The sequence below is a fragment of the Tetrahymena thermophila genome (genome assembly GCF_000189635.1).
Source record: "Tetrahymena thermophila SB210 genomic scaffold scf_8254565, whole genome shotgun sequence".
Classification (NCBI taxonomy): Eukaryota; Ciliophora; class Oligohymenophorea; order Hymenostomatida; family Tetrahymenidae; genus Tetrahymena; species Tetrahymena thermophila.
Genome location: NW_002476336.1, coordinates 1 through 14788, shown reverse-complemented (window position 1 = coordinate 14788; position 14788 = coordinate 1). Strand labels below are relative to the sequence as shown.

The following is a 14788-nucleotide window of genomic DNA, read 5'->3' as shown; positions in this document are numbered from 1 at the left end:
AATTGTATAGATTCTAAATATTTTATTGATAAAATAATCGACTTATTTTTATGAATTTCTTTTATAATATTTCATTAATCAGAATTATATTCATCATTTCTTTTTATAATTACATCTTATAGCTTTTCGATGTGCCTATTTAGCTAATCATATAGTTAATCATTATCTATTATTTCCTAATCTATCTAGTCAATCCACTCCATCATTTTCGTTTACTACTAATTCTTAATTCTATAATTATTTATTAATATGATTTTTAAAAATAAAATAAAAAAAAATACTTCAATTATAAAGATTTATCATTTTTTAGACTTAGTTTTCTTGAATCACTTAAAGCTTAAGAGTTTTCTAAATCAAATTATTTTTGACTTGTATTCATAACATCCAAAGGTTTAAATTTCATATTATTAAATTATAAATCTTATTTGTCGTATATTTTATTTAAAATTTGAGATTTTGCTTGCTTGTGAATTATGGGATAGCTACTTTTATATAAATTATTTTTGCTTAATGGGTCTTTGTGCTATTGGCTTTTTAAAAGTAAGCTTTCTGAAATTAATTCAGTTTTTGGCTTGGAAAGTCTTCTATTGGAATTCTATTGTAATTACTCTAGATATGATTTTTTATTCTTATCAAAAATCTTTTGCTAAAATGGTTCAATTAACGTTTTATCTTAGATTTTTTAATGTGATTTTTTGACTTCATTCATGTGGATAGTATTCATTAGATTTAATTCTTCTTTTCGGTTTAAAATGCTTGCTTTTTAACCAAATAGTAAACTATCTCTTTCTTTTCCTGGCGTTCTTGGAGTATGATGGCCTGAACTACTACCCCCTTTTTATTTGTTTTCAGAGTATATCTTTTTTAAAATTGAAGAGATATTGTACATTTCTTGCTAGGTTACTCTGCCGTTTGAAAAGTAAAGCTAATTAGAATTGTTAATTTATTTAAGTAGATTTTCTCTTGATTAATATTTTTAAGCTAGTTTGATTAAAACTAATTTATCTCTGATCATTCTGCAATTACCTAAAAACTTTAAAATGTTTACATCAGACCACAAATCAGACACGTACATTGTTCCTTTGGGTTCATTAGCTTAAAACTCTCTCATAAAAGGCTTCAAATAATCATTTTATTCTTTCTCAATCATCTTAAAGCCAAATTTAGTAAATGTTTTCAGTCTAGGCTCGAATTCATTGTAAATCCTTGTTTCATTCTATCTTCTTTTTTGAAATCTTTCATGGTCAGCATTTTTTTTTTTTTTAGCCTAAGTATTGTAAAATAAAAAAAGTTTGTTAATGCTTTCATTTTATTCCACTTAGCTATTTTATGACTACTAGTATTACTATTACTATAATTATTGTTATTATTCTTTATTACTGTATTAAAATTAATTTTCTATTTATTGTTCTTAGCTTATCTATTAATCACTTTGATTCTGTTAATTAACTTTTGAATTATCACTTCTAATTGATTCCTTAAAAGTTGATGAGCTATGAGAAAAGTTATGCTCTGCTACGTTTAAATGGTTTTTGGGAGTAGATAGTTCTTTTTATTGTTCTATAAGATTAGCTTTTTTAAGCAGCATTGTATTTTATCTCTTAATTCCTGGGTTTTTTTATTTAACCAGTCCATTTTAACTTATCTACAAACTAAAATAAGGATTTTAGCTCTCTATATTTTTTTTGTCAAAATATATTTTATCTTCATTTAACATTCTTTGTAACTTGTATAATCCACTTTAATTACGATCTTCAGTTTAACTATCAGACTTTTCTGTTTTAATAGTTCGCTTACTTGAAAGAAGTGATAGATTTTTATTTTCTTATTGCTCAGATAAGTGCTTACTACTTAAATTTAAAGACAAATTGTTTTTTAATAAAATTGAAGAAGTCTTTCTTAAGATATTAAGTTAAGGATATAAATCTTCATCTCTATCTCCTGTTAGCTAATTTTTCTTATTATTAATGCTAAGATTGTTTTGAGACTAATCAAGGATAAACTTCTAGTTGTTAGTTTTTTAACTGTCTTATTATGATAGGTTGCTATTAAATCTTTAAAATATGCTTGATTTATCAGACTGGTAATTTCTAAATGATGAATAAAAGTTAGTAGGAGTTTTTTGCTTATCATACATAGATCTAAACTAATCATTTTGGTAATCATTTATAATATCATCATTTACTTAATTTAAACTTTATTCTTCTATTGTATCTATACATGTATCAATAGTATTCCCAAAAAAATCATTGCCAAATATTGTTTCTCCACTTTGTTTGCGAGAGTTCTACTTTTAACTAAAAGATTCTTTACTTGAAGAAATAAATTTAGAACTATTCAATTGCTTAATATCTTATATGTCTTGGATATTTCTGCTATTTTATCCCTATAATATAGACTCATTTTAATTGATGTATTATTGTTTCATTTAAATATAATTATGTGATCGTTCTTTCTACTATTATCTAATTTAAAAATGAAAAATTGTATGCTGATATAGCTTCTTATTATTAAATTATTAATTTTTAATTAGATCTAAATATAAAACTAACAGATAATATATATATATGTTAGTATATTTTTAAATTGATAAATAATATTAAAACGACATAAATGAATTCCTTATATACTACTGCTACTTTCAATCATCTATTAAGGTATATTTAAAAAAAAAAAAATTAATTTTAGAATTATGCATAAAATTTGGGAAAAAATGATGAAAATTTAAAGGGGTGATAATTAATGAGGATTTAAGGTATATAATCTTTATATATAAAAATAAACAATTAATTTATCAAATGCATTAAAATAATGATAATTTAATTATATATTAATTTAAAAATGATTTTAAGTTAAAAAAAAGAAGCTTTATTTATTAAATTTATAAATAATTTTGATAGCATTTTTTATTTAAAAAAATATTAAAAATAAGTAAATAAATAAATAGTTAAATGTTACGTAGAATTATTTTTTATTAGAAAGAATTTTATTCATTAAATTTAAAATAATTTTCATAATATTTAAAAAAAAAAAAGTAGGAATAAATAAATAAATAAGTAATTAATTATGTAAAATAATTTAGATTTATTTTTTTATTAGAAGGAATTTTATTGATTAAATTTAAATATAATTTTATTAATATTAATTTCAAACAAAACAAAGGAAAAATATAAATAAATAAGTAGGAAAGAAATTAAATAATTAATATTTATAAAATATATATTTTTTCAATTTTATTTTAATAGTGATTCATTCTTTTTTTCTTCATTATTTATTTTTGCTCATTAGAGCTTAAAAAGAGCTAATTCTCCATATTGATCTATAAAAATGAGAGATTGATCAGATGCAAAGTATTCGCATTTTATGTAGGCATTTTAGGAATCATTTGAAGAAAAGTAAATGGTTTAGCCTGTCCTTGTCTCAAATACTTTCCATGTACAATCTCCACTGATTGTAACTATCCATTGATCACCATTTATAAATTTTGTTTAAAGAATTTCGTCATTGTGGCCAGTTTCTATCTTAATTAAATCTGTGAAACTTTTTTTTTCTTTATCATAAGAATATATAGTGACAATTTCAGAGAGTCCACTAGTAGCAATTAAATTTTTTTCATTATTAATTTCAATACTATTTAAGCAATATTTTTCTTATTTACTAAAAAGAGACAGATTATTTTATAAGTTAATAACTTAAAGGCATTTATTTTATATTAATTGTAAGGCAATATTACTTTCTATTATTTATACAAAGTAGCAAGTTTTCTTTTAGTCTGAGATTGAATCTGTAGGAAAATACTAATACGGTTAAATATTATCATATTGGTAAATTTCAAAGGAAAAGTCTTCATATATTACGATTGTGTTGCCGTTTTTTTCTACTTAGATTCTACATATATTTTTATCTTTATTTGTACTTAATTAGTAAGATTTTCCATCTACTAATTTATAAATTTAGCCAGCTCTAGAAGAGCAAATAGCTATTTTTTATAAATCTTCACTTAAATGAGCATCTACTATATCTCCATCATCAAATTAAATCATATTTTAATCATGGAAACCCATAATATTTAAATCATATCTTTACAAAATATTAGGTAATTAGCTATGTGTGAGTAAAATCATCTTTGAATTCTCATTAATACAAAATATAGATACTTCTCCTAAAGGTTCTTTAGCAATTAAATTAGGCTAAAATGATGTAAGTTATTTTATCTTTTTAATGTTTTCTTTATGGTTTACATTCTCTAATTACTTATTTTTTAATTGGTTTTCGTTATCTTAATAATGCCTAATTTAGTTGATGTTATCATATTTACTTTCTTCCTCCTCCATCATTTAATTATCAAAAGCGTTTTCTTTACTTTCTCTTTGCTAGATACTTTAAATGCTAAAATTTACTTATTTTTCCTTCTTAGATGAAGCTACTGGATTTTATATTAAAATTTTTTTTGGTTGATTGCCACTAATATTTGAACTAAATAAATCTAAAACTTAATTAATATTGACTTTTGATATGTCCATATCATTATTTTAGTTGTCATTAGATACAGAAACTGCAGAATTAATACTAACATCGTTCTCAAAATAAGAAGATTATTCATTTAAATTATTTATTTTATCGTTGAGAGACTGTTGCTAGAATTCATCAATTTTCTAAAACTGTCTTTAAATACTTTTAGTAAAGCTATTTTTTTTTTATTCTAGGTTTTTGTCAACAACTATATCAAAGTTTGAAATTTATTTTCCAATATCTTGATAAACACTTTTTAGTTAATCTGAAATATGTTTATACAATGAATTATCATGAAAGATGCTATCCTGTATTATTTTCTTTATCACTTTAGTTATTGTATTAGATTGGATATTATTATTATTGTTACTGATTTAGCTATTTTGGAGAATAAATTAAAACAATTACTAATCATTTTGAAGCATTTGACTCATTTAATTTCGTATGCCACTGTTAATTTTATTTAAACTGTCAATAAAGTATTCATTTAAGTCTAAAAGCTTTTAAATTTAGTGTTTTTCATAAGTGTAATCAGAATTATTCATCATTATGTCTAAAATAACTTCCATAATATCTTTTTAAGAGCTTATATCCTTCAGACAATTTTTATGTTAAGTGTGGTTCATTTTTCTTTAAATGCATCTTGGACAGATAAATAGATATTTTTCTTCACAGAAGTTAAATGTACAATAATCTGTACATTACTTTTAATGCTCTGAGCACTCTATTACATTTTAATCAGCCATTTTTATTCTAAAAATTTTTATACTTTTTTTTAATTTTTTTCAGATATAAAATCTCTTTGACTAATTATGATAAAAATCAATTGTCTATTAATATTTAACTTTTTTACTTTATTAAGAGACCAAGCATAAGTATAATTTCAGTTTAAATATTTTATTTAAAACCAAGAATAATTATTAGAATTTATGAGATTGATCTGTTTATTACTATCGCTAATTCTAAAAAAAATAATTTATTTCTAAAATATCTATTATTTTTTCTATATTATTCCTAATTAATTAAAGTATATTTCATATTAATTTCATTTTGATATTTAACAATTTATTTGCATTTACAAAAAAATTATTTTAATTTTATTTTTTATCATTTTTAAAAATATTTTTTAATGATTTTTTATAATATTTTTTTTAATAATTTATTATGTTTGTTTTCAATGATTTTTTAATATTAATTACATATTTTAAATTTTAAACGGATAATTAATATTTATGTTTGAGAATTTGTATCATTCATTTATTTTAATGTAATTTTAATTTTGCCAGATAAATAAATTAAAAGTATGATAAACGACATTGAAAATAACAACATGAGCGATGACTCAAAAGACTAAATACCCAGTTAATTTTCGATCAGAAAGAAGGCTAAAACAACAATTGATATAAACCTGCAAAAGCAGACAGAATCTAAGGTTTTTGATAACTATTTTATTTATTATTTGAATCATTCATTATAAATTACCTACTTAAATGATTTATTTAAGATTATATGGCATCAAATTTTTAACTTTCAATAAAAAAAGCTACAAAATAGATAACCCTCTGCAAAAGATTACCTAAATGTGTTACCTGATCTCGAAATGGAAGACTAATTGAGTAGCAAAATTCGATTTTAAATAAATTCTGATATTTCAAATGAGTTATCAAGTAAAGCTATATAAAAAGAAAGTACAAATAAATCACACAAGTTAAAATAAATTCCTAAAATTAATATTACTCATATTTAAGAAAATAAACATAATTAAAATGCATCCTTTGAATATTTAAAAAGTGTTTCACCATTATTATAAACTCGATAAAAATGTTATAGTTTTTCATAAAATCAAAAATACCTTTAAAGTCCTCTACTTAAATAAAAAAGCAAATCGAAAACTCCTAATAAAAGAGATGTAAGTGAGAATGAATAATAATTTTTTTCTCAAAATGCCTAAAAACAACCTATTACTCTTGATGATTCAAAGAAAAAGAAACTGATAAATGAAACATCTAAAGATAAAAATTAACAAGAAAAAAATATAAAAGATTCACAAGATGCTAAAAATAAAGCTTTGTATAAGAAAGCTTAGTCTCGTTTTAATTTATAAAATTTAATTGATTTTCACTCTAAGTGGTAGCTTCTTAAAAATATTAGAAATAAACCATTTAGAAATAGTAACAATAACATCGAAAGTATTGAAGAGAATATCAGCTAGGAATAAGATGATGTTAGAAAATCAAGCTAAGATTTGGATAATGAAAATGCATAAATAGAATAATAATTGCTCTAAAATAATTATCTAGATGAAATCTAAGAAAAGGGTTAAATGGAAAATTTAGAAGAGGGTTTGGCTTAAAGGAAACAAAATAGTAATCATTTGGCTAATAAATTAAGGCAGACTCATAAGAAGAAATTTTAGTAAGAAGGATATTCTGATTTCTCACAAAGTAGCTAATATTATAAATCCGATGGATTAAAATTGAGTGATTATTTTTTTGTTGGTAGTTAAAACTCAAACTAAAAGTCTTAATAAGTCAGATTAAATTTAAGTTAAGAATCAGAAAATAACCGTAAACCAAGCAAGCTTATAAATATATTTAAAACAGAATTTGATGGATCTTAAACACAAAAATCTCATAGATTCTCATAAGAAAATCATATGAGTGATAATATGGGGTTTAAATCAAATATGAATTTTAATTCTTCTATTTAAAAATAAAATCAGAACTAAGAAATTAGTGTGTAATTATCAAAACAATAAAACTATAGTTAAAATATCTAGTTAGGCCTTACAAATGTGTTTTCTGCTTCTTTAGAGCAGTCAGTAATTTTAAACAAGAAGTAAAGTGAAGTCAAAGGTTTATTATCACCTAAAAAAGATAAAACTAATTAAAATTATGACTTTAAAGAATCTTCTCCTGTACCAACAAAAAGATCAGTAAGCCCTTAATTTATTTAAAGCAGAGGTAAAAGCTCAGAGTAATCAATCACTGAGTCTAGAATGAGTGCAAATGACATCAGCAATAAGATGATAGATGATGAATTGTAATTCTAAAGAAAAAGAAGACAATAAAGTCCTCTTAATTATCTATTTAAAAAATACCCTGATGCAATTAAAGATACAAAATATTCATATATGAAGATGCAAATGAGGTAAGTTGTTGAAAATCATATAGCTCCAGAGCTTTCAGCAGAAAAAAAGCTTACAGAAAAATATGAAAGTTACTCATAGAACTTAAATACCAAGCTAAGGAATAAGCTAGTTAAATAAAGCTCAAATAAAATAGATCCTCATAACTCAAAGCTAATAAGCTTAAAAAGCTGCTTTAGCAATTAACAAAGAAAAACTTTCTCACAAATAAACTAGTTAATTTGTGATGTAGAAGTTGCCAAAAAATAATATAAATTTATTGATTACCATCTAAGCAAGTTCAACAAAACTATTAACGATATAGATGATACAGCAGTATAGTCTTCATATTTTAATGTAAGTGATTTTATCTATAAAACCTAAATTAATAACAGGAATAAGTAAAATTAAATAATTAGTCACAATAATTAAAATAAAAGACTTATGACTGAATGAGTGAGTGAGTGAATGTGTTAAAATTACTTATAATAAATTTAATATAAATTATATGTTTGTAAATATTTTAATTTAAACTTATAAATAACAAAGATTAGCATATTCAAATTGGTTATAAAATAAAATATTTAATTTTTAAATATATATTGTCCTTCGATTATTTTAAGTAAATGTATGTCTGAATAATCTATAAAATAGAGCTACAAATTTATTTGAAACAAAAATAAAATAATTTAATAAGTAAAGTTAGTAATAATTAGTTTCACAACTAAAGAGGATTTTAGGCTATAGGATAAGTTTTAGATAGATCATTAGCCTTTTTTATTTCATTTTCAAATTATAAGAACATTTTAGTTCCAACTCCTAATGCATGTCTATATTTAACTATACATCTATGCATACAACTTTATTCAGCGACATTAAGAATAGGTTTAGAAACATCTTCTAAACATTTATATACGCAAGTCTTTTACATTACTTTATAAGCCTAATAAAGATCAACATAATCTTCAGAAAGATTGCTTTGTTTGCTCATTAAAATATAATTTTACTTAGTCTAATTATAATAATATATCTTAGGATAAAATTTTAAAGAATATTCTTTAGTTTTTATCAAATAGTTTTGCAAAAATGTTAAAATATCAAATTTAAATAAATTCAGTGTTTGACTTCTAGAATAAAAATTATAAATAAAATTAAGACTAATTGTTAAAAATTAATTTTAAATAGCAAGAGAATTAATTCAAATATAAAATATATTTATTTATTTGTATTGTTAATGAAATTTAACTTAAAGTGTTAATTGATTTTTTTTTTCAAAACAATCATTTATGAAGTTCTTATCAATACTAAAGTGTTTATTATCAATTTTAAGGATATCTAACAGATATATGATACCTGCAATTATTTTAGTTAGTAAAATTATTTTTTTAACTGTGTTAAATTTTATTTTATTTTTGAAAAATAAGAATATTATTAAATTTAGAACAAGAAAGCTTATAGAAAGATTAAATAAAGCTTTATAATAAATTATTAGTAAGTATAGGATTTATTTTTTATATTTATTTAAACATTTATCATTATAATAATATAATATAAATATGATTAATAGAAAATATTTAAAAATATTTGTAGTTAAAACTCATTTTTTAAAAAAACAAAAGATCTAATGTTAATTTACTTTAAATAATATTTCAAATTCTCCATTAATATATCAAAAACACCTATTAAATAAGTTTTAGATTGTAAGTTTAATCAGATACAGATTTTCTTGGTATTATTAATTAAAATTGTAAAATATTTTTATAATATTTGCATCTCAAAAATAGTTGTAAAGAAATAGCTTTGAATTTATTTAATCATACAATTCTCTCTGTTTTTGTTACACATTAAAAATTGTTAGATTTTTAAATTTTCGATAGTTAGAGTATAATTTTCTTATAAAACTCAAAAATACTTAAGATAAAAATCTATTCCTGTATATTTATCAATTAAATAAAATAGAATATACTTCAATGTATATTAAAAATTATAAATATTTTTTTAGATGTCGAATGTAGTAAATTATTTTTGTTATAGTTTTAATTTTGTTTAGATTAAAATAAACTGTGTAATTTATCCTAAAAATATAAATTTTATTGCTATAAATTTATTTCTCAGCTCTTTTTGGTTATAAAAAATGTTTTTTTAGCATATGTAATTTTCTGTTGACTAAAAAAAATGTAAAAAAGAGTAAGAATTAAGTTTAAAAATATGTCTTGGACTGTATTGTACAAAATCTTTAAGTTCAATAGTGATAATTTAGTATTTTGTTTTATTAATAGGATAAAAGAAAAAAAATTTCGATATTGTAAATTTGACTAATTTGTATGATTGATTCTAATTTTTCAAAGTTTGATTAACTTTTTGATGGATAAGTGAAAATAAATATATTAATAAATACTAATAATTCGAACGAGTTAGCTAAAGTCTAAAACATGAGATCAATATCAATTATTTATCTAGAAAGAAAAATATGAAGAAAAATTGAATGATCTTTAACTAAGATAAAAAGAAATAATAAAAAGGCATGCAAACAAACATACATAAACCCAAAAAATATTTATCAATTAAGAAGAATAAGCTATTCGAAATATAAAGATTATTAGATAGATATAAATGCTTAAGTTATGTGCATTCTCTTATTTGTTCAATAATCTAATTTTTTTTTTTGAAATCTATTAATGTACATTGAATAAAAAAATATAAAATAACATATAAACTATTGATTTTTGAGTATTTCACAAATTTGATAAAGTTAAACTCATTTTTGAGTTTTGTAAAGAAAAAAACAAAGAATTGATTAAAAAGATTACTTATATTAAATTAATATTGATACAATAACTTATTAAATAAGCAACTAATTAATTAATCCATTGCTGTGGTGACGAGACAAATACAAATAACCGCACCTATGCAGGCTGCTTTTCAGAACTCAAATAAGTCTTCTGAAATCAGCAGTGTTAATAGTAAAAATCGATCAGAAAGTATATCTAGCAACTCTCAATAAATTTAAGTAGGAATAAATTTGTAGGGAGATTAGAACATTATGCCAACTATTATTATTTAGAAAAGATCGTTTCCAATGAGAAATGACTCGCGAAATGATTTTTAAAAGTGTTCAACTGCATCATGCTCAGCATCTAAAAAATCTTTACAGCCACCAAAATAAGGTGAGTTTTAAAATGAAAAAGAATAAATACACTCAGACAAACTTATTATGAAAATAAAAGACGAGTAAGTAGTAAATTCTCAAAATTTTGCTAAAAACAAAAAGTCATAGAAACTTTCACCATAATATGAAGATGTCAATTAAGAAAAATTAAGATAATCTTTTTATGGCAAGAGATTTTTTGTAGGAAAAGGTAATATAAGTATTGGGCAGTAAGGAAAGTAGCATATTGTTGCATTTTTAGGATTATTTATTCCAATCTCTTGCTTTATTTTATATGAAGTACAATTTCCTCAAGGTTTATGCAGCTATGATGGCCTTTCGTGGATAGTAATAGTTTCAATAGCAAGCATTTTGAGTTTGTTTCTTTTTATTTATTGCTCAATCAGTAATCCTGGATTTATAGCTATACCTTTAACTCAAAAGCAAAGACATTCTCTACCAGTAGTCTAACAAAAAGGTTAAAAATTGTTTGATTTGCGATACTGTTATACTTGTCATATTTACCGCCCTTTACGAACTCATCATTGCAAAATTTGCGATTTATGCGTCATAGAGCGTGACCATCATTGCCCATTTTTAAATAATTGCATTGGTCATTAAAACAGAAGAGGTTATATTTACTTTCTTTTGGTTATAGTAACTATGAAATTACTTATAGTGACAGAATGCTTATTTTAAATTATTTATCCATTTGTTGAAGATGATGATTTCGTCCAAACAATCTAACGAATATCTGTAATACTAGCTATTATCTAATGCATCTATTCGGCAATTTTAGCAGCTAATATTTTAAGTTTACTAATTTTTTAATTTCAACTTATAGCAAAAAATCATACAACTGATGAATTTAGGCGTCTTATTGTACCTGATCCTAAGCCTGTTGATATCGAATTAAATAAAGAATTTGACTATGGTTGCTTATCTAATTTTAATCATGTTTTATTTTATTCTAGGCCTTCAGAGATAATTTATCAGAACTTCGATAAATTGGATAAGACTTATCTAATTTAGAGATATAATTATTATAAAAAGAAAGATATTTTATTAGACTAAGAAGAGGAAGAAATAAAACTAAATAATTAATTTATAATATAAAATACAAAAGCGAATAATGCTAGTGAGAAAGTACAATTAAATGACAATAATAACAATAATAACAATGATATTAATAACATCAAAAACAATTTTCACTTCACTTCTATGTAATCTAAGCCTTGCATTTCTCCACAAAAATAAGATTAAAATATCTAAGATCAGACTAAATTTTTTTTGTCCTCTTCAAAAGAATCTGCATAACGATCCAATTAAGCACATTTAAATTCGCTTTTCTAATTAAATATCTAACATAGCTAAAGTCAAAGGATAACAGATAAAGAGCACTCTCCTTCTTAAATATTTAAAGAGTAAAATATATAGTTTAATAACTAAAATTTAGAGTAGTAAATCTTTAAACTTGATGAGATTGAAAATAACTAGGTATCTTAAGTAGGTAAAACAAATAATCTAGCTCACTTGCCACCTCCTCCACTTATCCTCGATAATTTAAAATTGAGAAAAATATCTAAAAATTACTCAAATTAAGATTTTAAAGATGACCAACAAAATAATGATAGTGAAGAAAATTAATAGAATTAATTTAATGTTTAGCAAATCAACCTTAATTTAAGAAAAAATAAAAGCCTATTTGTTGTTACTAAAAATAATAGTAGCAGGAGTGAATATAATAATTAAAATTAAGAAAACAATAGTAGAAATGGTACTATATAATAAAGTACCAATTCATATTATCAAAAGTAAATCTAATCCAGTTAAGAATAAAAAGCAAATAATTTGTTACAGAACAACTAAAACTATCAAGAATATGATTCTAACATCATCATTTACGAATTAAAACCTAATGAAGATACCTAAGTTTAAAGTACACAAAAGCGCTCTACTTTTTCTTCTTATGCTAGTAAAAGTTAATCATCTAAAAACATTGAAAATAATTCGTAAAATATATTAGCAAGCGAAAGTACGACACCTGCTAGTTGCTTACAAAATAATAATAAAAATACTCTAGATCAGATTAACAAAAAATGGTAACCAGCTAATATGGATAAATAAGAAATTCAAAACATTAACTTTAACTAATTATTAATATGCGATGATGATGACGACACTCCTTCTTCGTAAATATAATAGAAAAGGCCAGATTAGGTAGGCATATAATATTAATAAAATATTAACAGTGCCAACTCTTCAAAAAATTTTGTAGGATTTAAGAATATGAGCAGTGATATACTAAGTATTTAATCACAATTTATTGGAGATAATTCACCCAAATAAAATACTATGAATACAAATTAAAAAGACAATATCTTATTTGATAAAAATAATATATATCATCAAAATTATAATAAATAAAATTCATCAGATTAGTCCTCAATATCTTAATTTTACTAAGAAAGTAGGTAAAAATAATATAGCACAACCTCAGCTAATACTGTTGGTTTTGATAGAAATTCTATTGCTAAATCTAAAACTAATTCTACAAATGATGAAATTCTGAGAAATATTAAAGGTTTTTACAACGACCCTTAATAAGAATAAAGCACTGATCTACCTACAACATTCCATGATTAACAAAATATCTAAACATACCAAGAAAGAATTCCATCAAAGTTAGTCCCACACTCAGCTGTAAATGAAATCTAAAATAATGATGACGATTTCAATATTGCCCAATCTTAAAATAATTATGACAAAAATTCTATCAGATAAAAATAAAGACTACTGCAAAAAAGAAATAAGAAGTTATTCTAAAATATGCAAAAGAGTTCTTAATAACCAAGAGCTAACAGTAATAATAACTCATTTTCTTTATGCGATAATTTTGTGGATGAAAATATCAATAACATTGCTCATAGTAACTCTTTGTAATTAAATTAATAAATTGATAAAAATTCCTAAACTTCATCTTAAAAAAATTACGAAATTTAATAATAATAATAACTATAAAGAAGATCAAAAGTAAGCCAATTGAATTTGTGAGGAAAATACTGTAAAAAGAAAAAAAAGAAAGATAATTTTAATTAATTTAAAATAATATTTACATTCAAATTAATAAACTTTTTCATTGTTATTAAAGTAAGATAAAAAATTGAAATCTTATGTAATCTAAACATATTAATTATGACTATATCAAAATAAATTATACATAAAATAATAAATTAAAACTACTATAACTAACTAAATTAATTAATTTAAATAGGTAATATATCTAAACTATCTCAGGTCTCTTATTCTTAAATACTAGTTCAATTTACAAATTGAATAAAATTATTTATTTAAATTAAGATTGTATTTCTAATTCCTTTAACTATTTTCACACACATTACACCAAAAAACATATAAATTAATCAAAAAAAAATCACATTGTAAACATTCTTAAAATCTCTCTATATTTTAATTGCAACTTATTTGATTATTTATTAAATTAATCAATCAAATCGTTCTGATCTTTGATTAAATCTAATTTTTTTTAATTATTAAATTTCTTATTTTCTATTTTTATAACTATAAATATTATTTATACAATTTTAATTTAATTATAAACTTTTGCTTTATTTACTCATTATCACATTGTAGTTTAATTTAATTCTAAACTTTATTTATTAATTCTTCATCACAATATTGTTTATTTTAATAATAAATTTTATTTCATTTATTCTTCTTCTTCTTCACAATGATATTTAAAAATTTCTTAAAATTGAATAAAAATCTCTTAAAATTGTATAAATTTATTTTTGATGGCTAATTATTAAGTTATTAGTATATCTTTCAAATGCTTTTTTATTACATTGATAATGAGTTTTCTCTAAATAAAATATTTATTTTTACCACAGCTTTTATTGGTAAAGAGTGTAATATTGATAAGAAAAATAAAAAAATAAATAGTTTAAATAAAAGGGTTGGGGTTGGGGTTGGGGTTGGGGTTG

General features: G+C 22.1%; 5 protein-coding genes across 5 annotated transcripts; 2 read left to right on the top strand and 3 right to left on the bottom strand. All coding sequences in view use genetic code 6, as the record gives it.

Annotated features, from left to right (window-relative positions):
• Window positions 1-71: 71 nt before the first annotated feature.
• On the bottom strand, window positions 72-2428 carry TTHERM_00470450 (hypothetical protein; the record flags this gene model as incomplete). Its single annotated transcript, XM_001032935.2, has 2 exons — window positions 72-231; window positions 282-2428. 2 exons carry the CDS (start codon window positions 2426-2428, stop codon window positions 72-74), a joined length of 2307 nt encoding a protein of 768 aa, XP_001032935.2.
• Window positions 2429-3281: 853 nt separating this feature from the next.
• On the bottom strand, window positions 3282-5258 carry TTHERM_00470430 (hypothetical protein; the record flags this gene model as incomplete). The annotated part of the gene is made up of 1 exon (XM_001032933.1): window positions 3282-5258. The coding sequence occupies one exon, from the start codon at window positions 5256-5258 to the stop codon at window positions 3282-3284; it is 1977 nt and encodes a 658-aa protein (XP_001032933.1).
• Window positions 5259-5761: 503 nt separating this feature from the next.
• TTHERM_00470420 (hypothetical protein) lies at window positions 5762-8095 on the top strand (the record flags this gene model as incomplete). The annotated part of the gene is made up of 2 exons (XM_001032932.2): window positions 5762-5944; window positions 6056-8095. Exons 1-2 carry the CDS (start codon window positions 5816-5818, stop codon window positions 8093-8095), a joined length of 2169 nt encoding a protein of 722 aa, XP_001032932.2. The 5' UTR covers window positions 5762-5815.
• Window positions 8096-8357: 262 nt separating this feature from the next.
• TTHERM_000470409 (Tim10/DDP family zinc finger protein) lies at window positions 8358-8630 on the bottom strand (the record flags this gene model as incomplete). The annotated part of the gene is made up of 1 exon (XM_012798692.1): window positions 8358-8630. The coding sequence occupies one exon, from the start codon at window positions 8628-8630 to the stop codon at window positions 8358-8360; it is 273 nt and encodes a 90-aa protein (XP_012654146.1).
• Window positions 8631-10547: 1917 nt separating this feature from the next.
• Window positions 10548-13716, top strand: TTHERM_00470400 (DHHC zinc finger protein; the record flags this gene model as incomplete). The annotated part of the gene is made up of 1 exon (XM_001032930.2): window positions 10548-13716. A coding segment is annotated over one exon (3169 nt), but the record flags the coding sequence as incomplete, so codon positions are not given.
• Between the last annotated feature and the right edge of the window lie 1072 nt (window positions 13717-14788).